Below are 27,693 nucleotides of genomic sequence, written 5' to 3'. Positions count from 1 at the left end.
TAAACCGTCTTAAAGCGCTTCGCTGCTAATTGTTGTCAAGTGTAGTGACTGTGTATTTCTAGGCAGACACAGCAGCCAGTGACGTGATAAATCGCTATGTCAAATACAAGGAGAATTATTATTTAGAATCCAAGAATTTTTAAAAGAGAACTGGACAAATGTTTGAACAAAATATTCAAATATTTGTAAATAGGGTATTACTGTGTTGAAACAGTACTCTCAGAGACACTAGATTGAATGGTTCTGTTCTGTAGAATTGTACAATTTTAAGAGCAAACTTTTTTGCTGATTTATTCTGACTTAGTGCTGCACAGGCTTGGAGCATGTCAGATATCTGAAGACTAACTGGTGACTATTCTGGTATTCTCTTGCGTATGTGAGTAAGTGTGTGTGTGGGGAGGGTGGGGGTTGGGGGCAATATTCAGAGGCAATCCTCTATGGTGGTCTTGGTAATCTGGTTCCTGAGCCAGGTGGGTCTACACTACTCCAGGGGCACTATTGATGCCACACCAGCCAAATTGGCTTATTGGAGGGGCAGAGACTCTTCTCACTTGGCTCTTGTTACACCCTGCAAGCCAAAGCATAATGGATAGTGTAGCCCAAGCTGAGCAAGCAGCAGGGAACTTGACACACAGTGCTTTCAATGACAAGCTATGGGGTTTCAGTTGGTTAAACTCCAACGGTTACCTCAATGCACACTCTGGGTTTCTCAAGCCTTGGTAATTTCTGGCCCTCTGGGGGACTCCAATTTGAAGAAAAGGACATATCCATGCATAGGTGGAAGGCATATGTTGAACTCTGAGTCTGTTTTGGATGCTCTTAAGCATGTTGATGGGTTTCTACATATGTCAGACACCCAGCTGACCAGAAAAATAAAGCAATATAGTCTGCGCTGTAATTCACTGACTCTCAGGCATTTTGTCCCAACAGGCGGACATGCTCGATGTGAACCAGATTATCAAGGATCTTGCAATGCTGGTGCATGAACAAGGAGATAACATTGGTGAGTATCAACACCAAATCATGGTTCCTTACCTCATTGACACACCTACATTTATGTTTCATTCTCCTTAACCCACCCCACCCCCCAACTCCCCCATTTAGTTTCCCACGTCACACTGGGGTGGATAAGCACAATGTTTCATTACACATCTGATATGCTAGTTATCATGCTAGTTAAAATAATACCTTATCACTTCATCAAAACATCTCAAAGCGCTTTATAGGATTTGTACTGTAAGGTGGAATGCCAGTAATTATAGGCGAATATGGCAGACTTGAAGAATTACTGGCTAGACCACAAGGATAAAAGTCTCTTCTCTTTTAAAATAATGCTCCTGGATCTTTTTCCACCCAAATAGCAGAAGGAGTCTTCAGTTTAACATGTCTTCTGAAGGACAGGACCTCTGACAAAGCAGCACACCTCCAGCACTGTATTGGAGTGTCAGCCTAGCTCAAAGTCTGGACATGGGATTTGAACCCATAACCTTCTGGCTCAGTAGTGAGAGTGCTACTGACTGAGTCAGGCTGACGCACAATGATTATTAAGTATCGTTGAAACAAATTACCTCGAGGGGAACTCCGAAATGGTCTGCCGGTTTCACATCTAACAGAGTGAATCCCACTTGTGGAATTATTGTGTGCAGCCTGTGTCCTTCGATTCAGTCAGCAAGTTGTACAATGTGAGTTGGGACCTCATAAGCCAAGTGGTTCCCCTTGAATCCATTCTTCACGACTAATCCTAATGAGATCGGTCTCTTTTCCTTCAGCCTCTGCCAAGTGCATAGTGAAGGAGCTCAGACCGGCCCGCCTCACTCACATCACTGACAAGGACCGGATGGTCTTTCAAGGGTTCACTTCACCTTTCCTGCTTGTCTGCCTTACTCACTACCTATTGAGTTGGATGCATACAGCAACACTTATATACGGAATTATTTTCTGTTTCTTGCTGATGTCTTGCCTTTTACCAAGATGCCGGTGAACGTAACCTTAAAAGCACCGTAGGATCATCATAATAATAATCATAATCCTTGTATCTGATATAATGCCTTAGGACAGCACCTTGGAACAACCTCCCGACGTGAAGGGCACTTCAGAGCACTTCACCTGATTCACTGTAAACTGTAGGCCAATTTGCACACAGACAGATTGCACACAGGTAATCACCAATTTTATCTGCGGAATCGATGGTCAAGACACTGGGAGAAACTCCCTTCTCTTTTCAAATAGTGCCATGGGATCTTTAATATCTACCCAAACAGGCAGATGAGATATCAATTTAATGGTTCTTTGAGAAAACTTGTTGCAATGCAAACCTGATAATGCTTGCCTCAGTTTTGATATATAACGTGCGCCCCCACACCATTGACTCCTGAACATAGTGACTTCCTGCTCCAAGAAAACCTGGAAGTATTAGGGAGGAGGTGTCTGGAAAGTGAATTTACTGTATATTTTGTGGGCAAAATGATTACAACTCAGTCTCGCTTTTACAGAACACCCCCCTCCCGCCCCCCTCCTCCCTCCACCTTATTATAACAGGGCTGTACTGATGGTGGGACTCTAGTTATATCTCACCGACCTTGGCTTACAGATAGCATCGAAGCCAACATCGAGAGGGCAGCTTCAAACGTGGACGCAGCCAACGAGCAGCTAGCGAAAGCCAGTCAGCACCAGGTAAGCCTGCAATCCGCACAAACACAAGCAAACGTGATCCATGTGGAAGGGGTTCAGTTTGGAGCCTGTTAAGCACTGTGGTGGGTTTCCTCATGTTTCAGCCACTCCAAAATAAACCTCACACCAACCTGCAGGATACTTGTGACTGAACTTGGTTCATTTGAAACAATGGGGTCTAAAATGCGTTTGTTTTTCTGATCTCAGTTGCAGCCATTAATCATTGGTAACTAAGAAACAGTTCACAGAATCTGAGGTGGAAACTTTGTCCTTAATACTTATTCTTCACGGCAGCTTTTAATTAAACTCCCTCCAGGTCTTTTGGGCTATATATTTCCTGTATATTTCTGGTGAATGCAGCAGGCTAATTTACACACAGCATGTCCCTTAGTCATGAAGTGAATCACCAATTTTATTTCTATGTCTGGGGAGATTGTTGGCTAAGACACTGGGAGAAACTTATGTCTCCAAAACATCGTAGATGCAAGGTCAATTGACAGGACCTAGGTAGGTTCTCAGCTAAAGGACATTCTTTCTGACAATGCAATGCAAATTAGCTGCTGTGTTTGTCTGCAAAACACTTATTGTGCTCAACAGTAAATACTGTAAAGTGCTTTTTTTGTTGTTATAGGCATTGTATCAAATGCAAGGTTTATTGTTGTCCGTAACTCAAACCACAGACCCAAATCAGTTGTGAAGCTCAGTCTGTTCATTACTCTTCCAAAGGTTAAAAGTTGCCAACAGCCAAATTGTTGCAGCTGTTTGTGTTTCTCGATTAATTCCATAAAGAGCAGAGTATTTGTTAATGGGAGAGAATGCTTGCCATAAAAAAATAGGAAGAGGACTAGATCATTCAGCTGGTGAGCCTGCTCCACCACTGTATCAGATCATGGCTGATCTTGACCTTGAACCTACGACGTTTTGGGAACAATGAATTCCACATTTCCACAACCCTCTGTGTGAAATTTGTTTTTCTGTTTTCACTCCTGTCTGGTTTAGTTCCACTGTTTGGATGATGTCTTGTTCTACATTCCCACACAGGAAGAAGTCTCTCTCTATCCATTTTGTCAAATCCCTTTTATTAGTTTATTGATCGGATCATCCCACAACCTTCTAAACTCAAGGAACTGTAACTCACGTTTGCCCAACCTCTCCTCAAAATATATGATAATCCTTGCATTTGTTCTTGCACCTGTCACATCGTCGAGATGTCTAAAAGAACTTCACAGGATTTACTGCATATTGCAGTGTATTTGTAGGTACCAGCATTATAATTACACTTAAACGGAAATTCCGTTTCACTGATCTAGACTTCTCCCCCATTGGCCCAGCTTGGGTTTTAGTGTAACATTAAAGTGCTTTGTGACATTTCAACCTTGGAGGCATTGGATCAAATGCAAAGTTTATTATCGTACCTTGCTAATCGAATCACCAACCAGCGTAAAATATTCTTTCGTTATTTATCCTCTCTCAAAACCTTCCATAATATTGAAAACTTGTGTGAGATCTCCTGTTAAAGTGACGGGATTACAGTGGCACTTCAGCGAATATTCTGTTAGCAGCTGATATCTTGGAATTACTGTATTTTCACTGGTCTGTTCAAGGATTAATAATAAGGATTTGGTTTGATGTGCACAAGTTTGCAAAGACAGTGGGGCTTACTCTCTGAGCTTAGCTCTCTCACCTCTGGGACACAGGATTGATGATTTAAGATCTACATCAGAGCAGGCCTACGAAAGAAAGAAAAACAATATTTTCTTGTTAAGAACTTTGAGGTATTTTGATACAACCAAATTTGCAGAAGACAAATTTCAGGACCGTCACCAGGAAGCATTTCTTTATCCAGATCAAAACTTGCATGAAGCAGGTAAAAAGGAAGGGTAATTGAGGACAGGACTCTGAAATTATTTACAACACGGCTTGATACTGTGATGGGAGGGTGGATATTCTGGAAGGATGAGATCTTTTTCATCCAAACTTCTCGTGATAAGGAGTAATAAAATTACAAAAATTCTCTTTCTTACAATATCTGTCTGGCATCGACACGGACGGTTTGCAAAGCTACTTTTACAGAATAGCTTTCCATCATAGCCCGAGCAACGAGATCCAGTTGCCACTTTACATCTCATTGTACTAGGGGGTCAAGTCTAGACTGTGTGAGCTCAAATTCCCAATTTGGGGGTTTGAACCCATGACCTTTTGACCCAGAGGTGAGAGCATTACCAACTGAGCCAGGCTGAAAACTTGCAATCAACAACAAATTGCATTTATACAGCGCCCTACATGCGGGGCAGTGTTTCGGAGCGCTTAATCACCTTGAGACGGGATACAGTTCAGGACTTGAATTCAGAAAATAGCTGTCACTGAGCCCACAAGCAACAGTACAGTGTTTTACGTAAACGCAATGCAGCGCAATGTTCACGATTCCAAATTCAGACAGATGGGTCTTGTTTGAAATGGAAATGGCCCTGTGGCACCCCGAGCAATATTGTTTTGTTTTGGTGGAGGAATTTTACGAGTCTTTTGTGTTCTTGATCAAAGTAATTGAAGTCGGGCATAGGTGCGTTTCCCAATTCATTTACATATGGCATGTTAAATCAAATCTGTCTCACTAGATCACAGCATGCACATTCTGCTCCCAGCTGTGTACTTTGTCAGTATGACACAGTATGAACAGGGCAGTTTTCTTTGCGTTGCTGATAAAAAGGTTTATTTTTCAGATGGTGAGATTTTAACAAGCGCGACGACAATGAAGGGGTGTCAGTTTAGCTGTTAGCTCTCTCACCTCTGAGCAGAAGAATGTGGGTTCAAGCCCCACGTCTGGACTTTGAGCTTACAACAACAACAACAACTTGGATTTATATAGCGCCCTCCACGCCGGACGGCGTCTCAGAGCGCTTTACAGTAGCGGATCCCGGGGCCGAGCCAGGGGGAGTGGGGGGAAGGTGACCAAAGGCGCGGTCGAAAAGAAAGGTCTTCAGCAGAGACCTGAAAATGGAAACGGAGGGAGCGAGACGAAGGGATTTAAGAAGGGAATTCCAGAGCCTCGGGGCATAGAGGCTGAAGGCACGGCCGCCGAGGGTGGAGCGGAGGACTCGGGGGACGAGGAGGAGGCCAGACCCGGAGAAACGAAGGCAACAGGTACTGTTTTGAGCAGAGAGGAGGTCAGAGAGGAGGGAGGTGCAGAGGAGTGCAGGGACTTGAATACAAGGGTGAGGATCTTGAAATCGATCCTCTGTGGGATAGGCAGCCAGTGCAGTCTGGCAAGGACTGGGGTGATCGGGGAGTGGAGTTTGATGCAGGTGAGAATGCGGGCGGCAGAGTTTTGAATGATCTGAATTTTATGGATGGTAGTCGATGGGAGGCCGGCGAGGAGGGCATTTGAATAGTCCAGACGAAAGGTGACAAGGTCATGGACCAGGGTTTCAGCGGCTTTTGAGGAGAGGTATTGGTGGAGACGGGCGATGCGTCGGATGTGGTAGAATGCGGTGCTGATGAGGGACCGGATGTGGAGGAGGAAGGATAGTTGGGGGTCGAACCTGACACCTAGGTTGCGTACGGGTTCAGAGAGTTTTAGGGGGAGGTTGGGTAGGTGGAGGAGGTGAGAGCCGTGAGATTTTAGACTTTGACGAGAGCCGAAGAGTATCGCTTCCGTCTCATCAACGTTCAGCTGAAGAAAATTTGCGCTCATCCAGCCCCTGAGATCTGACAGGCAGGCTGACAGAACATCAGGGGACTGGGGGTCGCAAAAAGAGGTGGAAAAATAGAGTTGACAGTTACAGTTGACAGTTAGACTTACAGTCTAGGTTGACGCTCCATTGCGGTGCTCGCACATACAAGAGAGACCTGGCACCCTCAGAAGCGCCATCTTTCAGATTCAACGTTAAATCGAGGTCCCGTCTGTCTGTTCGGGCAAACGTTCGGAGATGTGGTGGTACTACAGTACTTGATAGGAAAAGATAATTTTTTCACCTACCCAAGGAAAAATTCATTTGATCATTCACCTCATGGTTGCTGTGGAATCTTGCTGTATGCAAATTAGCTGCAAACACGGTCACTATACCGTACCGTAATATCCTGTGAAGCATCGATAACTTAAGGTACTGTATTAAATGCACGGATGATAATGATTATCTCACTTTCAAGTACTGGCTTGGCTCAGTTGGTAGCAGCATGTATTCCTTCCTTCGCCTCTCTCAAGGTCCGTCTGAAGACCTTCCTGTGTGATCATGCCTTCGAATCTAATCCCCAGCTCGAGTGCAAAGCCTCGACTGCCCAGCACCTTGGGACACCCTCCTGATGTGAAAAGTGATATATAAATGCACTTTGTTCCTTTTTGTTGTGTTAAAAGGGTGCAGGTTCCAGCCACCGCTGGACTTTTATTTCAAGGCTGATATTCCAGTGCAGAGCTGGGAGCATGTCCGAGGTGCTGGCCAACCTCTGGATGATATCTTCAAACAAGGTTCCCATCTGGTGCCTGTTAAGGTGGACATTAAAAGATCTCATGGCATTGGGATCATTGGAAAACAGAAGGGAGTTTCAATCCCCCAGATAAAATTATAGTGCACTTGGCTGTTTGTTGGAGCTTGTTGTACTGCTGCATTCACTTGCAAAGGATCCAACAACTGGGCGATGTTGCGAAGGTGGAGGAAGGCAGAGCGGGTCATGGCATGGATGTGGGTTAGAAAGGATAGTTGAGGGTCAAACAAGATACCAAGGTTCTGGACTGGCTTAGTAAGGTAGAGTGTGCAACCACTGATGGTGATGCTATCAGCGCCTGAGGTGTGGAGACGCTGACGGGAGCCAATCAGGAGAACCTAGATCTTGTTGACGCTCAATTGAAGAAAGTTAGCTCTCATCCAGAAATTGATGTCTGACATACTGACTGGGCCAAACTCCATACCTCCATCTCACCAGTTCTGGCCAGGCCCCACTGGCTCCCCAAAACCGAATGGTTCGACTTCAAGATCCTCACACTCGTATTCAAATCCCTTCACTCCCTGGCACCTCCTTAACTCTCTGACCTCCTCGGTCCCCAATCCACCACCTGGAACCTCCGCTCGACTGGAACCGGCCTCCTACTTGTCCTTCACATCCTCCAGGGCTCCACCATCGGAGGTCGCACTTTCAGCCACTATGCCCCCAAACTCTGGAATAATCTCCCTCAATCCCTCCGCCTTGCCCCCTCTCTCCCTTTTTCAAGTCCTGCCTGAAGACCTTTATCGAGCGTGCTGATGATCACTCCCCCCCATCCCATCTGCGCCCCCGGCTCGGAGTCAGGTTCTGCCACTGTTAAGCGCTCTGAGACGCTACCCTACACGGAGAGTGCTATGAAAGTGCAAGTTGTTGGTGTATATCAAATACAAGGATTATTATTATTATTACGTCCACATGAGTATTTAAAAAAAATTGTATTGGCTGATTCAGTCAGATGATGGCATTGACTTGCACTGTTTGGCATTACCGGTGGAATTTATCTCAGCTCGCAATCCTAACTCCACACTAACTTTCCTCCGTCCTCCCTACAATTTTCAAATGTTTTCATTTTGTGCAGTTAATGTGCAGCAAAGGGAACTGCAGGGGCAGCAAAGTACTGAGTTTTATTTTACTTCAGAGAAAGAAGCCAAGAACCTCAGTGAAATTCAGTGTTTTTGTTCTTTTTACTTCTCGTACCTTCTTTTCCTCTGTGTGTTGTGAGACATGATAGTATGATACCACAGGTGATAAATCTAATACATTGCTGCTCCTTTAAGGCTATAACTCTGAATATGTTTCTACTGAGAGGAGTGCTGAACAAAAGTAAAATGAACAACACATTAAAGCAGTATAAATAAGGCTTCCCTGTTGGTTTAAGAAATATTCCTCTCATGTCTTGTAGGATGTAAATTTCTCAGGTGTACAACAGCAACAAAATTACATTTATAAAGCGCCTTTCACGTCGGGAGGACGTCCCAAGTAGGGAATTAGGAATTGGGAGGAAAGGTATAAATAATAATAAGCCTCGAATTTGATACAGTGTCGATAATGGCAAAACTTCTTAAAAGTATTTTGTAGACAATTTAGACACAGCAAGATCCCCACAAATAATGCTGAGATGTTCGACTGACTTATTTTGTGGATTGTTGATCAGGACACCAGACAAAACTCTCTTCTCCAATAATTTCATGGGATCTTTAATGTTCTGAATAGGCAGATGGAAGTTCAATTTAATGTTTCATCTGAAAGATGGCACCCTCGACAATGCCAAGTTCATTCCTTCTCCGCACCCCCCCAGCACTTCACTGAAGTGTCAGTCTGGACTGTGAGCGAAAGTCCCGATGTGGGGTTCTGCCTATAAGAATTGGCAATGATTACTTATGAAGTGCTTTAAATCGTAGCAACCAGATGAGGCGTTATTAAAAGCACTGGAGTAGAGTGAAATCGCAGATTGAAGAGTTTTAGTCTCTGACAGGTTATTTTAGGAAATATTATTTGTCACTGTTTTCTGTCACAAACCTCCGCTCAGCAGGCTCTAGCCTGCTCCACGTGCCCTGCTCGGCCGGTCCCACTTTCGGGGGTCGGACCTTTACCCTCTCTGCTCCCACCCCTTTGGAACTCCATCCCACATTCCCTTTGCCTCACTCCCTCCCTTGCCTCCTTCAAGGCACATCTCAAGACCCTCCTCTTCGACCGCGCCTTCGGCCACCCGCCTATGCTCCCTGCCCTCCACTCTCCATGATACCAAACTCCCCCCGCTCTTGTCCAAATCCCTGACTGTCCAGCGCCTTGGAACATCTTCCTGATATGAAAGGTGCTATACAAATGTAATTTTGTATTGTATTGTATCAGAAACAATTAAACGTGCCCCACAATTCAGCTTGAAGGTAAAAGAACAGAAGTGAGGAGGGGGTAAAAACTGCGGTATGGAATGTGCTGCACCGCTGAGAATTATCGCCTCAACTAAAATTGCAGGCAAAGCAATCGCAAATTATCACTGGAGGTGGAAAGCCTCCCCCAACCACCCAAATTTGTCAGGATGGTTGGGTTTCAAAGAAGGTATTTAAATTTGCACTAGCACCATTGATGCCCAGTCCACTGCTGGCTGTCACTGGGACATTTTGAGTCCTGGCTTCAGTGTACTTGGTACTTTATGGAATGGGATCATTATCACACCACAGCATTGCCACCCCACTGCAGTGTATCCATACTCTGTTCTGCCCTCAACGACTTCGAATGCATCTTAACCTCCGTGAAGACCTGGAGGAACTATAAGGAGCCCCCAGCCCAAGACAGATGGCTACTCATTTATTTGGAGCAATTAATTATTGACACCACCCAAGACGGAGGGTTCTTCTGTGCAGCCTTCTGTTCATCTGCTTCCGCATTGCTCCGTGTTGAAGGAACGTACATTGGAAGGCAGGAATCTCCAGGACCAGAAGGGACCATTGCAAATCCATATGGACAGTCCTCAATGTTCAAAGAACACACCGTGGTCGAGCTCAGTCACGTCGATCATTGGGTTCACTGGGTTTCATTTCTTTCAGGACAGATTTGCACTTTGGCTCAGTTTGCTAGCGCTGGGTCAGAAGGTTAGTTCAAGCCCAGTGGCAGGTCTTTGAGCGCAAGGTCCAGGGTGACACTACAGTGCAACATATGGGGAGGCTTCAGAACACTGCATTGTCGGAGGCACTGTGAAACGTTCAACCAGAGTCCCATCTGCTTGTTATCACGTGACACTATTGGAAAAGTGCACGGGAATTTCTTATGGTGCCGACTGATAAAATTGGTCGTCCACCTCACGGCTGTTTGCGGGGGCTTCCTGTTCATAGGATGTGCTGTAAAGTGGATTGATTGCGTATTTTGTGGGTCAAATTTGAAATTGAAAAGGAGAAGGGAGTTTCTGCCAGTGTCCTGGCCAACGTTCCCAAGATAAAAATAATGGTTATTAATCACCTCACGGTTGTGTGTGGGACATTGCTTCCAGCAAATTGGGCTGCTGCGTTTGCTCACAAAACACATAGTCACTCCACTTTGTTTTTATTATTTTTATTATTATTATAGAGTACGCCTGGCGTCTTCAGAAACAAAATTTAATTTGAAAAATTAGTTTCCACTTTTGAAACTCGAGTGCTTTTGTGAGCACCGCGGTTTGGGGGGATTTTGCCAGTTAAGGTTTACGGTGCTTGAAAGTGTCGAGAATTTCATCACCCAGGGAACCAGACGTGAATCTTGCACAAAAGAGTCCCACAGGTCTCCACATTAAGTAAATCCTTCATCCCAGCCATTAACTTTAAAGGTCACATTCTTCAGGGTTTTTTTTTCCAAATATCACACATTCGAACTGTGCAATAAAACTTTCATTACTTTGGATGCCACATCTTGTGTCACTGCCAAGTGTTGTTGGTATCTAATGCCTCACATTCAAACAAAATTCACGCCCAAAAGATCACCCCCGGCTGAAATAGTTCCCCTTGCTGGCATTCTTGCATTTGGTATAAAATCTTTGCACTTGGTAGAACATGTTTCACATCAGAGGGACGTTTCGCAATCCTTCACAGGAGTCCGCACTCCATTCCCGACACAGGGAAATTTCCACACTGCAAGTAGCAAACACATATATGCAACTCTCAACAGTCCTGATACTCTTAAGCGTGATCATAGTTCTTCCACACATGTCAGACACCTGGCATTTCTCTGCTTTTCTCCAAAAGATTATGCTGCCAATCAGCTCAGTATGTAAATCTGATTTTTTTTTCCTTTTGGGGAATAGCTTAGGATATGTGATTACTCACGGAGGTCACTGCTGGACAGTGCAACAGTGTATACATGAGCATAGCGCCCTAGCATTACTTGTGCCCGGAATGGGCTCAAGTACAAGTTGGATGCTGAATAAAGCTCCATCGATTCTCCATCCTTAACCTTCCAATTTCACAAGCATATCCCTAACTACACCAACCAGAGGTGTAGAAAGGTGGCGTTCTTTGGATGAGATGTCAGTATTCACGTGAATGTTAAAAATCCCATGGCACTATTTGAAAAGCGAAAGAGGTTTTTTCCGGTATCTTGGCCAACAATCACCCAAATAAAATTGGTCAGTCATTCAATGACTGTGCGCAATTTGGCTGTTGTGTTCACTCACTAAACACACAGCCACTACACTTTACAGTATATCCTGTGAAGTGCTTTGAGACATGAAATGCACTCTACGAAATGCAAGGATTATTATTTTTTCATTCATTGACATAAGAAACCACACAGCCGCTAATTAAAATCTTAACCCCCAGCATTGCCTTAGAACTGCCTGATGCTGCCCTTCCTCCCTCCCCCTTTCCTCTCTGCTCACTCCTGGGTTTGGATCCAGTTTTGTTTATAATCAGCAATTCCATTCAAACTAATGAATTCTTTCCTTTCGTCCTCATTTCCCAAACACACATACACTCTTCTCCAACAAATTGAGGATTAATACAGTCCCAGGGGTTCGGAAGATGAATGGAGCCTTGGAGGAGCTGATGACGGAGACTGCTGCTGTACACTTGAGACCTGAAGCAGCCCTGGAGAAACAATCTAGCTCAAATATAAGACAGAGAGAAAAAAGTCACTGTAACTATATCCCCAAGCTATGAGTGTGACAAGCTAGTCAGAGAAGCCATGGAACCTATGGCTTTGTCATTGGTATCGCAGTTACCCAGTTTATCTTCCACCCTGGAGTTCAAACAGTCCCAGAAGCCTTCAGCACCTTAAAGTGGAGGCCAATGTTTAGTTTTATTTGTTTTTAGTTGCTGTTCATCTCTTTTTTTCATGAAATTGCTCTGAGGATCCCTTTAAAACCGTTCGTAAAGAAACAGTTTTTCTTTAGTTTCTTCATTGAGCTAACCCACAACAAGTGTTCACACTCACATGCACTCACACATGTGCGCATGCACACACACACAAACACACATGTATGCATACACAAACAAATGCACACATGCATATACATTGTTGACTGAAATCATCACTCTACTTTAATCATATGGGACACTGCTGTGCGCATTTGGTTGCTGCGTTTCACCCACAAAATACACAGTCAGTCCACTTTACAGTATATTCTGTGAAGTGCTTTGAGACGTCTCAATGACTGATAAGGCGCTTATATCAAATGCAAGGATTATTATTATTTTAAAATTTCTTTGTATTTAAATGAAATTATTATCTTAAAAGTCTTTTTATGTTTTCAGACACCAAGATAATCAAGCTCAGAGACAGAATGTTCTGTTTAAGAAACCATTATATAGCAATGTGCATGATACAGAAAGTTAGATTACCAATCTGGGGATCAAGGGAATGTGATTTTCTTTCTGCCTATTATCTCTTTGTCTTCTATCCTCCGGAGGACTGTTCCAACTTTAGGCTAGTTAGTGACTGATACTTATACCCCATAACAACATGTTTTTCAATCTTGTGCTCAACCATCCTGCTTCAATCTATCATTATTTTTTAATTGTCTTACAATTTTCATCCGTTATACTTTTCTTACAAGCAGCTACCTTTATCAAATGCTGACCTTAATGATTAACCCATACTGTACTTTAGAGAGACAAGAATGTAACAACTCACATTGGCTACCCGCTTGCTGCTGCATACCAAGCCCCTCTAATCCTTTATTCTTTCTCTACCATTCTGGCAAAATTATTGATTGACACAGACACTATTCATTTATATCAAAGTTACAAAAGTTCTTAGCGCAATCTCATTGAAAGGCATAGTAGTAGGAACATAAAGTAACTTCCATTATAAGCAAATGCATAATGAACAACATAATAGTCAGTCTATTTATAATAGTCAATCTAACAAAATCTAATGGTTTATAATGTTAAAATGATTACAAATATATGTGTTGTACTGGCAAAGCTTAGCAATAGTGTATATATATATTCCTATGGTGCATGATTCTTATGTCAACAACAACACGTCCATGATGCTTCAACGTACATGCGTACACATGTTAGGGTATAAATGGAGAAAATCGTCTCTATTCCAAAATTAATCTTAAAATGTTGAGACAGTTCATTTAGGCCTCAGAATGTGCAAAATTTAAGGTCCCTAAGATAATCAGAAGAGCCTTGAGTTACTGCTTGGATTCCTTATTAAGTGTCGGTGTATGTATTGGATACTTACAGCAGTGCCCCACAAATAGCCGTGAAGTGAACGATCAATTTTATCTGGGGCCCCTTCCGCACTGGACTGGATTGTCAGCCTATACTGTGAGCTCAAAGTCCCAAAGTGGGACTTGAACCCACAACCTTCGGACCCAGAGGTGAAACTCAATTCCCCTTCAGATGAACAACTTCTGATGTCCTCCTCATTTAAACTTGATGCATTTTGCCTGAAAGCTGCAATAGATTTTTAACAACCATAGTAGTTGTAAAAGCTCCCGCTGCTTCCATCCACTGAACGGTACCTGTCGAGTGAGTAGTGAGAGGCGATTAATCTCGCCAATTACTCCTGATGAATTTAGCTTCCACTGTAACTTCAGTATACAACCGTTTGTAAAATGCATCAATTAATCCCCCTGGGATATGTCTGAGGTAAGAGCATCTGAGAGGAAGCCATTTCAGATCTCACCCAAGTTAAGGTCTGCTCTTTATTAATCAACCGGTGAATGTAATGATAAATCGGAATGGTTAGGATGCACGCACTGGCTCTTTCAACTCTTGGCATCAGGCTACAGGGATTCTTTTCACATAATACCTTAAACGTTGTGTCTGCCTGGCTCAGTCAATAACACTCTCGAGTCCGAAAGTCGTAGGATCAAAGCACTTTCAAGACCTCAAAAACATCGAACTCACAGTCTAGGCTCACACTGCATCGCAGAGCTGTACTTCATTGTGGGAAGTGCATGTTCCAGTGGGTATTGAATATCGCATGGGTCCTCATTTGAAAAGACAAGGGAGTTCCTCATAGTGTCCTGGCCAACAATCCCCCAGATAAAATTCATCATTCATACTGTAAAGTGTGCTAACTGTGCATCTTTCAGGCAAATGGTGGAGAGATCCATTACAGGGTGGGCATAGCCTTAAAAACAGAATTAAGGTCAGGAAGCATTTTTTTACATAGAGGCTTGTGAAGATGTGGAAATCTCTGCCTCGGAAAGCTGTTACAACAACAACAAAATTACATTTGTAGAGCCTTTCGGGTCAGGAGGACATCCCAAGGCGCTGAACAATCAGGGATCAGGCCCCGTGCGTGTGGTGGCAGGGTTGGGATGAGGGAGGGTAGAGAGATAGGAGGGCAACTGAAGGCTCGGTTGAAAAGGAGGATCTTGAGTCGTGCCTTGAAGGAGGGAAGAGGGGGGGAGCAAGGCGAGGGGGTTGTGGGATGGAGTTCCAGAGGGTGGGGGCAGAGAGGCTGAAATCCCGGCCACCAATGGTAGGGCAGGAGACATGGAGCAGGCCAGAGCCTGCTGAACAGAGGGAGCGGACAGGTTGATAGGGCGTTAGCAGGTCAGAAAGATAGGAGGGGGAAAAGCTGTGGAGGGCCTTGAAAGTGAGGACAAGGATTTTGAATTCTATCCTCTGAGCGATGAGAAGCCAGTGGAGCTGGGCGAGGGTGGGGGTGATGGGGTCACTGAGCCTGGTGCGGGAGAGGACACGAGCTGCAGAGTTCTGGATGATCTGCAGCTTGTGGAGGGAAGAGTTGGCGAGGCCAACAGGGAGGAAGTTTCCGTAGTTGAGCCTTGAGGTGATGAACATGTGTATGAGGGTTTTGGCGGCCTGAGGTGTGAGGCAATGGTGGAGTCGGGCAATGTTGCGGAGGTGGTATAAGGCAGAGCAGATCATGGCACAGATATGGGGGAGAAAGTAAGTTGAGGGTCAAACAAGACGCCCAGGTTCCTGACTGGCTTGGTGAGGTGGAGTGTGCAACCGGGGATGCTGATGCTACCAGTGCCTGAGATGTGGAGGCTCTTCCATTGGCCAATCAGGAGAGCCTCATTCTTGCTGACATTCAGCTGTAGAAAGTTGGTTCTCATCCAACACGACGTCTGACAGACAGTCTGTCAAGACGTCAGTTCTCCTGGAATCGAGAATGGAGGCAAAGAACAATTCAAGTTACAGGTGGAATCAATCGTTTTCTGAAACAAGAGGCAGACAAAGACTTGGCTAATAGAGGTATTAAGGGGCATGACGAAAGGCAGGGCATTGGGAAAAGATCTGCTAAGATGTAATGAACTGGTAGAACAGGCTAGATGGGCTGAATGGAATGCTCCTGTCCCTGGTTTCCTATATAGGATATAGGTTGGTTGGTATCTTTCAATGCCATAACATTTTTTGTTTTCTGACCATGCTCCAAGCGCAACAATGGAAGACACGTGGAAGACACCAGCAGCAGATTGATCCACGATTTGTTGTAAATTGATGTTGGCACCTCTGTGTTGCTTTCTTATGAACATTTTAATGTTCAAATCCAGCCAGGAAAATGGAAACCATCTGCTCCCAATATTAATTCAATTAATTTTCAGTGTTCTTCGAAGCTTCTCACCTCTTCCACATTGGAGACACATGTGCCTCCCATTCTCATTAGTTGAAGCTTTGTAGTGGGGCTTCAAAAATGTTACAGCAGTGACAGTTACAGGGCAGCAAAACCGCTCTCTTAATTACTGCTTTGTGCCAGAGCCTCGGGCACCATGCCTCAACAGGGAGATTTTAAGATTTCTTGTCAAAGTGCTGTCACATCTATTTGTGTTCAAGTGAAAACATCCAAATACAGTTATTACACTGTGTAAACGAAAGGCTTCTGAACATGAGTGTGACATATGTTTTTCCCCTCGCTTCTAAATTTTATAATAATAATACTTGCATTTGATATAGCGTCTTATACATCATGAAGACCTCTCAGCGCTTTACTGGGTAGTGTAGTGAGCTTGTATTTTGATGAGGCGGCCAATTCGAGCACGGCAATTTCACATGAACAGTCAGTGAAGCGAATTACCAATTTTATCCAGAGAATTGTTGGCCAAGCAAAAACTCCCTTCTCTTTAATAATAATATTAATCCTTGCTACAGCATCTATCAATGTCTCAAAGCTCTTCATTGGTAATCTTTGTTAAGTGTTAATGATAGTGGTTCATTCTCAGCCTAGTTGGTAGCTGGTACATGGCTGTTCGGTGGGACCTCTCATTGCATTTCCACATTTTCCACCAAAACCCAAAGCCAATTATACTCCGCAGCTTGACAGACACATGCTTTGCAAAACACAAATTTTAAAGGCCATATTTAAGAACTTTGGCAAATTCTGGGCATTCTGAAGTTAGAGTAGAGCAAATTTCTACCCCATAGTCTGGGCTGACATTCCAGTGCAGTGCTGGTTGGAATTAGTGTATTGTTAAACCTTACATAATCTTTATATTTGGTATTGTGACTTTCACATCAGGAGGATGCCTCAAAGCCAATCACAGGATGTACTGTAAAGGGCAGTGATTGTATTTTGTGGACAAACATGGCAGACAATTTGCACACAGCAATATCCCACAAATAGCCATGAAGTGAATGTCCAATTTTAACTGGGGATTGTAGACCAGGAGAAACTCCCTTCTCTTTTCAAATAGCACCGTGGAATCTATAATGTCCACCTGAACAGGCAGAGATGGGTCCTCGATTTAAGTCTCATCCGAAGGACGTCACTATCGACAATGCAGCATTCCCTAGTGTCACCCTAGACTATATGAGTTTGAAGTCCCAATGTAGAGCTTGAAACCACAACCTTCTGACTCAGAGGCAAGAGTGCTACCAACTGAGACAGGTTGGAGGTGATGTCCTTCGGATCAGATATTAATCTGGGCTGGGTGGGTGGGGTCCTATCTGACAGGGCAAAAGCAACCCGCTTACTTTGCCTGAAGTAAGCTCACTGCAAAAATAGAAAAAAGTTTGCAGACTAGAAGGACGCTTGCAGGCATCACTTCTCACTGTGCCTTCACGTTTCTTCCTCGTGCCCTCTACAGCAGCAAAAGCTTACTGACATTGTTCTGCGTATACTATGCAGAACCCTGTGCACACAATCATCTATTAATCTTACCGGCCCGACATGGTAATCTGTCATGTACTGCTATTTCCGCTTTGTCACAAAGATGTCACAGACTTTCATTTTATCTTAATATTCTAGGGTAATTTGCATCACCCAGATACAGTAATAGCTGGAGACGTAGGAATGGCTAGAGACACAAGAGAAAGGAGGCGAATTAAGCTGTCATTAAGCAACCACTTTGGTTTTGTCGCATTGTGTCAGCCTGGCGCAGTTGGTAGTAGGTGAGTCAGAAGGTTGTGGATTCAAGTCACTTTAAGCTACAGGCTAGGGTAACACTCCAATAGTGACTGTATTAGAAGTGCTGCACTATGAGAGGTGCCATTCCTCAGATGACATGTTAAACCGAGGGCCAGACTACCTGTTTAGATGGATGCGAAAGAACCCATAGCACAATTCAAAAAGAAAAGGGAGTTTCTCCTGGTATACCTGTCAACAATCCCCCAAATAAAATTGGTCATTCACTTCATGACTGTTTATGGAATAGTGCTGTGCGCAAACTAGCTGCATTTCACCCACAAATCACACAGTCACTTTACGCTTTACAGTAAATCCTGTGAAACACTTTGAAACATTCTCCTGACATGAAAGGCACTATCAAATGCAAAGATTTCATTGTTTTTGCCTTGTACTTTTTAGGACAGATGCCAGGAAGTGTTTCTTTGCCCAGCGGGTTAATGAATAGCCCCAGGGGGGTAACCCAGGAAGATGGTGGAGTCTGGGACATTGGACTTATTTAAGAAATGGTTGTATGTTGCAATGGGAAGACAGTAAGGTGGGCATTGTAGAAGTATGAGATCAAATGAGCCATAGGGCCTTCTCCATCCGAACCATTATCTAATTATTCAGCATTCTTCACATAAACCATCCTATCAAAGTGATGATATGAAATGTTAGTCCAAGAAAGCGTGAAGCTTGATTCTGAAAGAAGTAGCTGGAATATATAAATAGGCTTACCGTTTTCCAATTTAATTGGTAAAAATTAGCATTTGCCGAGTTTGTCAATTTTATCCAAATCACGGAAAATGATTTCCTCTCGTTAACCACTATTCTTTTGAAAACATTTTTTTTATTGCTTCGACTTCAAAAATGGCCAACTTCTGGGTCGTATGGTCACCACTGATGTCACATCTTGTGTGTTGCACAGGAGAGGAATGTGCAGGCAATGTTGCAAATGTCACACTCTGCACATCGGGCTGGAAGTGTCATTAACGGCGCACAAATTGATGTCCATGGAAACCTTACACCCCAGAAATCGGCCATGGAAGATGTCACTAAAAATCGGAGAAAAAAATCAAATAAAGCTCGTTATTATCTTGGAAAATGTTAACAAGACAAATCAATAAAAATAAAACCAGAGAGCACCAGCCCTGTATGTAAGCATTCTCCTGTTATTTGGCAGTGAGATCAGTTATAACAATAAATAATAATAATCCTTGCATTTGATATAGTGACTTATCACGTCTTCGAGACGTCTCAAAGTGCTTCACAGGATATACTGTAAAGTGTAGTGTTTGTGTACTGTGGGTGCTATATAAGAACATGCATTTTTTTATAGTACAAATTGTCAGAGTGCTTTACAGTAATTATTGCCTGATGCAGTGGGTGAGTGTGTGGCAGTGGGTGAGTGTGGCTTGTATGTAGTTTGAGGTTTAGGGGTGAAATGAAGACAGAGGACATCAGAGCACAAGCGTTTACATCTGTGGAGTCGAGTCTTGTCTTGTTTAATGTGTGTGTGTGACAGACGATTAACACTGGTATTATCAATTGTTGTCAAGTTGTGTTACTCAGTGGATCAAAGGGGAGATTAGGAGAAATTGTTTTGCATTAGAGGATTATCAGGATGTGCAATGCCCTGCCAGCTCTATTTGAAAAGAGAAAGAAGTTTCTCCTGTTGTTTTTAAAACGTTTTTTAAAAAATTGGTCATTCGCTTTAAATTGTTTCACCTACAAACACAGTCATTGCGCCTGACAGCACCTCCCTGGGAAGCGCTTTGAAATCTGTCAATGATACATGCTCTGTATCAAATATGAGGAATATTATTGTAAACTGATTTTCAAAGCAAGTCTGATTTACCCTCCTCCAAGCAACTCCCTTGTTAGTACAAATTTATTTTTAATTCAAGGCGGCGAAAAGTGCAACCACAGTCATGCCATTAAATCACCATCAATCCCTCCTGAATAAGGAGGAGTGGAGAACTGGAGGGCACAGACGTAAAATTAACAATCCTTTTCCCAGACAGAGCAGTGGTGTGCGATGGAGCCTCACAGCTACAGTGCTTAATGATGGCTTGATTTACTGCTATGAAACAAGAGCTTGATGAAAATCTGGTCACAGTCCAAGTAAAATTGTGGGTTGAGAGATTGACACTTTGTCAGAATGTTCTCACAGGTCCAGGTTGACAATCGGAGAGGGAAAACGCAGGCTGGAGGGGAAAATGGAGCACTAGATTTGTGGAGATGTTTGGGTGGACGTTACAGATCACACAGACGTTTGGATAACATCAAGGGTCAGTAGGTTTCTCGCAGTGTCCTAGCTACAGCAATCCTCCAGATAAAATTGGTCATTCATTTCATGGCTAGTTGAGGGACATTGCTATGAGCAAATTGGCTGGCAACTTCCACCTACAAATACTCGGTCACTACACTTTACAATACATTTGCATGAGGACGTCTCAAAGCAATTTCACGTGGATAAAAACTGAAGTTATGCACATCCACCTATGATGATGTTAGATACAAATGGAATTTCTCCTTTATAGCCAGGAATTGCCAAAGGCACTGTGCATAAACACTAAGTGTAATCTCCAGAGCTGTGGGGCTTAAGAAAGGACACTGTTCAGCCAACTGTATAGAGAAATGGTGCCTGGTGTGATTATTGCACGTGTTTAGAGGATGATTGTGAATACTTAGAGGCAACCTAGAGAAGAGACGTAACTACAGGTTACTTGCAGACTATGTGTCAATCATTAATCATCTAAGACTGTGATCTTGAAAACTCTGTGAAGAACTGAAAATCATTGCTTTCTGAGGCTTAAGGATTAGGCTACGGTTCAATTTGTTTGGTCAGTTGGGTGACTGACATATGCAGAAACAGATCATCATTCTTAAGAGTATACAAACCAGACTGCTATGTATGTCACCTACACATGGAAATTTTTCTGTGTCTAGAATGGAATGCACACCCTGCTTACCTTATTCCAAAGTTTTAACACAGGTTGGTGCGAAAAGAGAGCCAAGGCTTGGGGACCCCACAGTATACATTGTGGTACTGCTGGAGTCTATCCAGCTGAAACCACATAGCCTGTCAGTGCTATCACTGGCAGGGTTCCTGTACTTGACCGGCTAGCCTGGTAGGATTTGGCTTACAACAACAACAAAATTACATCGTTATAGTGCCTTTCACATCGGAAGGACATTCCAAGATTTTGGACATTCAGTGTTTCAGACTTGGGATCGGGGAGGGTGGAGAGCAGGGTAGGGATCGAGTATGACAGAAGGCACGGACGAAGAGGAGAGTCTTGAGACGGGTCTTGAAGGAGGCAAGTGAGAGATAGAGGGCGTAAGTATACGTGAGAGAGGCAGAGATAGTGAGAGAGAGAAAACGAGAAACTCAGAGACAGCAAGAGAGAGAAAAAGTGCTGAACATTAAAGCAACTTGAGATTGTCTCTGAGTGCTCTATCGGTCATCTTAAGCACCTGTTAAGTGCCTTGGGACTTCCTCCCGATGTGAGAGGCGCTGTGTAAATGTAAATTTGTGTTGTGTGGTAACTGTTTTCAGAGGAGAAATCGTATTATGACCGCGAATAAGCTGAGTGTGGAGAATCCCAGTAACAGTTCATGTGTCAGAGCCATTGTCTGCTGTGGTACGATTTAATACTGTATATAGATACAGTGGAGCCTTGTTGTATCAATGCTTTAGATCCATAAAATCCCATCTCAATCACTCATTATAAAAGCCCTGTAGCAAGGCATGACAGAGGTTCTCACTGCCACTGTTCCTGCTCTAAAAGAATAAAGGACTGATTTTCGGGTCACTGCAGCTTTCTATGTGTGGCGCAATCGCAAAGCAAGAAATGATGTTGATGGTACTCTGGCTCCCTCTGCCTCCTCGACCTCTCTGCTGCCTTTGAAAACGTGGACCACTCCATCCTCCTCCACCGCCTCTCCTCTCACCTCAACCTTCACTGTCTCCAATTTGTCTCCACCAATGATTGTTCTTCCAGCCCCTGCACAGTCTCGTGAGGTGTCCCTCAGGGCTATGTCCTCAGTCCCCTCATCTTCAACTTCTACATGCTCCCCTTTGGTGATATCACCCGCAGACATGGGGTCAACTTCCACATGTACGCGGATGACACCCAATTATTTCTCTTTGCCTCTACCCTGAATTCCAGGACCACTGCTGTCCTGACAATGATTCTTGGATGAGAGCCAACTTTTTACAGCTAAATGTCAGCAAAACCGAGGGCCTCCTGATTGACTCACGCCAGCGCCTCCACACCTCAGGAATTGGCAGCATCGGCATCCAAGGGTGCACACTCCACCTCACCAAGCCAGTCGGAAACCTGGGTGGCTTGGTCAACCCTCAACTGTCCTTTCTCCCCCATATTCGTCCCATGACCCGCTCTGCCTTCCCCCACATTCGCAGCATTGGCCGACTACGCCACTGTCTCACCCCTCAGGCCGCCGAAACCTTTATGCACAAATTTGTCACCTTAAGGCTCGACTACAGAAACTCCCTCCTTGTCGGCCTCCCCAAATCTTCCCTCCACAAGCTACAGATCAACCAGAACTCTGCAGCTCGTGTCCTCTCCTGCACTAGGCTCCGTAACCCCATCACCCCCACCCTCGCCCGGCTCCACTGGCTCCCCATCCCTCAGAGGAGAGAATTCAAAATCCTCATCCTCACTTTCAAGGCCCTCCATGGCCTTGCCGCCTCCTACACCTCTGACTTGCTAACCCCCTAACAATCTGTCCACTCCCTCCACTCAGCAGGCTCTGGCGTGCTCCATGTCTTCCGCCCGATCCACCCTACCCTCGGTGGCCAGACTTTCAGCCTCTCTGCCCCCACCCTTTGGAATTCCACAGTGCCTTCGTCTTGCTCCCTTACTTGCCTTCTTTAAGGCACAACTCAAAACCCTCCTTTTTGACTGTGCCTTCAACCGTCCTCCTAGCCCCTCTGCCCTCCCTCATCCCAACCCTGCACCCCCATGCCCGGGTCCTGATCCCTGACTATTGGGTGCCTTGGGATGTCCTCCCAACGTGAAAGGCGCTTTACAAGTGTAATTTTGTTGTTGTTGTTGTTGAGCCATTTATTAGCGCAGGAGGCTAAACTGGCTGCGCTCATGCAGAGAGAATGGTTGCCATAGATCAACTGTGTTAAAACCCAATTTGCGTTATAAAAAAATGGGGTTGCACTGTTATATACGCAGGTTACCCATGTACATGGGGGCATTTCTTTGACATAACTTGAGGACAACCATGCTGAGAAAGCGCTGGATGGGTAACTGTTGTCTCACTCCGTAAGTAAAAAAAGCTCCTTCAGGACGTAAATGAGTATGACTGGAATGGAGGGACCCCTTTGCTGTATGATTGTACATGGGAATCATGTAAAGTGTGTGGAGACTCTGCTGGGTGAGCTAATACAATAATTGTAATGCTTGCATCTCATATAGCAACTTATGTTAGAAATGTCTCAGCTAATGTTATTTTAGGATGTAATGGCTAATTTGTAGACACTATGAGGGCTGCAGATTTGTCATGGTAGAAAAAAGTCACGGATACCGTGATTTTTCTGTTTGTTCATGACAAAACCATATATTTCCCGAATTAACCTTGAGAGAGACCAGTGCATGTGGTGGCCTCTCTCAACGTTATCACAGGAAATTCAAACTGTTTTCACGAGGTTGGCACACTCGCTCACACAGCCCAGTTGCTTCCTTGCTTCAATTTAGCAGGGAGGTGGCTGGGCTGGGTTAGGGAATGTGGCGGCCTCTCTCAAGGTTAATGCAGGAAATTAAAAGTGTTCTCACGGACACTTGCATACAGCCCAGCTGCTTTCCGTACTCCAAGGTAAAGGTTTTTCGCATTCCGGTTTAGACGTTGGAAATTGGGAGGATGAAGAGAGAAAGTTGAATTTCCATACCCATGACTTCTCCCAACATTTCCTCGTAAGCCAGTGACATTCACTAAATTTACTGTAACTGCTCCATGTTTTTTGACAAACAATGTCATGCCAAATCTGCAGCCCTAACTATGAGGTAGAGACCACAAGACCGTAAGACATAGGAGTAGGAGTAGGCCATTCGGCCCCTCGAGCCTGCCCCGCCATTTAATAAGTTCATGGCTGATCTTCTAACCTAATTCCATTTACCTGCCCTATCCCCATATCCCTTAATCTCTCTATCCTTTAGAAATCCATCAACTTCAGTCTTGAATATGTTCAAGGGCTGAGCATCCACAGCCTTCTGGGGTAGAGAATTCCACAAATTCACCACCCTCTGAGTGAAGAAATGTTTCCTCAACTCCGTTCGTAGCATGTAATTGATGAAGCAGGACAGAAGGACACGAGCAGAGATTAAAGAAAAATAATACCAGATAAATATAAAATACTTTTAATGTGTTTCCTGCAAGCTGAACGGCTTTCACGTTAAAATAGCTGACTTCTCGGTCATTAGATTATTACCACAGTCACTTCCTGCACACTACATACACCAACTGCACCACACGCACCCAGCGCACAGTAAGTGATGAGGACAAAGATCTGATGTCCTGGACGGGAGCCATTTTACTTCCCCACACTTAATTAAAAAAACTAACTTCCAGGCCAGATGTATGCATGCACTGTGAAACCACCTTTCGTGCCTCATTATAGGTGAGGATTTTGTGGATTCCAACTTTATTGAGGCTCTTCTTGAGTGGTTCATGTCTGCAAATGGGTCAAAGGTGAGAGATCTGATCATTGACTCCACTTTGTCTCCACTAACTGCTTCTCCTCCAGTCCCCACACAATCACGTGTGGCATCCCTCAGGGCTCTGTCCTTGGCTTTCTACTTTTCAACATCTACACGTTCACTCTTGATGACATTATCCGCAGACATGGGGTCAACTTCCACATGCATGTGGTTGATACCCAACTTTACCTTTTTGCCTCCACCCTCACCTCCCCCCACAGACCCTTCGCCTGCCCCCTCCCTTGTCTGCTTCAAGACCTATCTGAAGACCCTCCTTTTAGACCGTGCCTTCTGTCGCTCTCCTACCCCTACCCTCCCCACCCTCCACCCCTCCTGATCCCAGCCACCAACTCATGTACGGATCCTTGACTGTCCAGCGCCTTGGGACATCCTCCTGATGTGAAAGGTGCTTTACAAATGTAATTTGTTATTGTTGTTGTAAAGTGTACCTCCTCCAGAAAGCTCAGTGGACGTGCTGTGAGAGGTCCCCACTGCCAGTAGGTGGTAATGGAGCAGAGTTCCTGTGGGACGACATAATGTACTCTAAAGGTCACTGACAAAGGTCGCTCGCTATTTGTGTGACTTGGTTTCTCCAGGTTGACCTACAAATACACAGTCACTATATTTCTTAGCAAGTATCGTGAAGCACTTTGAGACGTTTCGACATGATAAACAATCCATTATCAAATGCAGGGTCATTAAGAAGGAATCTGGTTAAGATGTACCACGTTTTAGACCTCAAAATACGGCTCTAAGTCTAACAATCCCTCTCCGTCAATATCTCGGCAAGGTTTTTCTACTCTCCCTAGCCTGACTTGTGTTCTCCTGCAAAGTTCTGTCAAGACCATCATTAAAAATCACCAGAGAGTTTCCTTAACCTCGCAGACCAACTCCATTTCTGTGATCACTCGGCTTAGTTTATTGACACTATCTGCCCCTGCACAGGTATGAACCTGACCTTGTGGCATTGTGGGAACTGGGCTCGTGGGATTAGACTCAAGGACTTTGTGAGCTCAGCAAGAAAAAGCATCTAATGATATACTTATGTATTGTACTCACCTCTCCCTCCCAATCTGGTGTTGTCTCGAAATCTGTAACTCATTCTTCATTCCTGTATTTTTATTTGTGTATTTAGTTGTTTTTGTGTGTGTTTTGTGTGTGTGTGTGTGTCTGTCTTTAAACAGATAAAAAGTGTCACGAAAATTAATATTCCTTGCATTTGATACAGTGCCTTGAAAGTCAAAACACCTCATGCTGTTTGCCAAGTAATTGCTGTCAGGGGTATTTGTAGGCAAACACAGCAGCCAATTTGCACACAGCAGTGTCCCAACAAACAGCAATGAAGCGAATGACCAATTGTATCTGGAGGATTGTTGGCCAGGATACTGGAAGAAATGCCTTTTTCTCTTTTTAGTAACTTAGGATCTTTAACTTGAATAGGTAGAAGAGATCTTGGCTTAATGTCTCATCGAAGAAACATTCTCTCTCTCTGATGTTCTCTCTCTGACATTCTGTTTCTCTCTGGCATTCTCACTCTGCTTTCTCTTCCTAACTTTCTATCTCCCTCTGGCGTCCTCTCTGATATTCTCTCTTTCTGTGACTCTCTACCTCCCTATCTCTAACCCTAGGGGCAAATTCCTGTTGCAAATCCCTGAAGCAAATGTAGCAAATTCCTGAACTTACCCCTCATTGCTGGTTCACACTCCCGCTGGTTGGTGAATCATGTACCTAGTAACCTCACACGCATCCATGTAACTACATTCACATTGTCCCCCGCAACACACACTATCTCTTTCCTCACTTCCACATCGCAAATAGGTGAACTTGGTGTGTGGGGATATATTGATGTACTATGGTATCACTGCTGAACCTATTGCCAACCCACCAGTTTTCAAACACTAACAGCAGTCTCCCCCCACTCTCCACTTTCAACCTCAACTCATCTGATTTTGGAACCAGCAATAAATCCTTTTTTATTCAATCCCCACCTCCCCCCAATCCAATGGTTGTTCTATTTAAAACAAATATGCAGTGCGGCCTCCTCCAGTTAAACAATGTGGAGAGTAAGTGGGAATTAATGTGAAAATCTCCCCCAGCCACTGATGGGAATGAGAGCATTCCCTTATCGTGTTTAAACCTTATTGTGAAGATTGCTGCAGTGTTAAAAATAAGAACATTTCTGAAGAGCGTAGATTTCCCGAATTGCCTTTTTGTGCGTCACACAATCGCATGGAGACCAGCTTGTGGTGAAGCTTGTGGCGGAAGCAGGACTGATGCACGTCAGCGTAGAGGGCGCTGGGCTCTAGTCTTTGCAAGGGCAACAAAGACAATTGTCAGGATGGAGCATGCACAGGAGACTCAGCAAAACCAGGGAGGAAGTTGAAGGGATGCAGATAGCTGGGCCAAGTTAATAATAATAATAATCCTTACATTTGATATAGCGCCTTGTCATGTCGTTGAGAAGCCTCAAAGTTCTTCACAGAATATATTGTAAAATGGATTGACTGTGTATTTTATGGACGAAACGAGGCAGACAATTGTGTGGCCTACAAACATTCGTGGATTGAGTGACCATTTTTTTTGAGGGATTATGTGATCCGCCAATCGACTAATAGTTGGATTTTTACTTACTGCAAGATAAACCGAGGCATGTGGAGTAAGGAACCTTGCCTAAGGTTTAGCAATCCCTGGGAATCAAGCCCAGGTCCTCTTGCGTGCTAGGCGAGTGCCAACCACTGCGCTACAGGATTCCATGAGTTGTGTAAGAGAAGACTAGAGGAGGAAAAATGGGACTGAATCTGTGCAGTTCCTGGCGGGTTTTTTTAACAGATGGTTTCAGCACAATCCACATTGACAATCCACTTTGAATGCTCAGCATCTCGTAGGCTAATTTCCATCAAGTTGCATCCCCAGTGTGCTTCATCTCTGTAACCCAAGCCATATACCATGCTCTGAGATGCTACCCTACGTGGAGGACAGTATATAAGTGCAAATTGTTGTTGTTATTGTACACTTCCCATGTGGGGTTTTGGTG

General features: G+C 44.2%; 1 protein-coding gene across 3 annotated transcripts in view; it reads left to right on the top strand.

Annotated features, from left to right (window-relative positions):
• tsnare1 (T-SNARE Domain Containing 1) overlaps positions 1 to 27,693 on the top strand; it is a 190,029-nt gene that overhangs the window by 134,480 nt on the left and 27,856 nt on the right. For all 3 annotated transcript variants that reach the window (XR_006084846.1, XM_042332044.1, XM_007896759.1), the window contains exons 9-10: positions 931 to 1,003; positions 2,591 to 2,673. Coding sequence is in view for 2 of the 3 variants with exons in the window: in XM_042332044.1 (XP_042187978.1) it covers positions 931 to 1,003; positions 2,591 to 2,673 (156 nt within the window). In the remaining variant the exon portion in view is untranslated. The remainder of the gene's footprint in view (positions 1 to 930; positions 1,004 to 2,590; positions 2,674 to 27,693) is intronic.

This window comes from Callorhinchus milii, unplaced genomic scaffold, assembly GCF_018977255.1.
Source record: "Callorhinchus milii isolate IMCB2004 unplaced genomic scaffold, IMCB_Cmil_1.0 Scaffold2, whole genome shotgun sequence".
Taxonomy (NCBI): domain Eukaryota; kingdom Metazoa; phylum Chordata; class Chondrichthyes; order Chimaeriformes; family Callorhinchidae; genus Callorhinchus; species Callorhinchus milii.
Note: the sequence above shows the minus strand (reverse complement) of the source record. Positions and strands in the feature narration are given on the sequence as shown.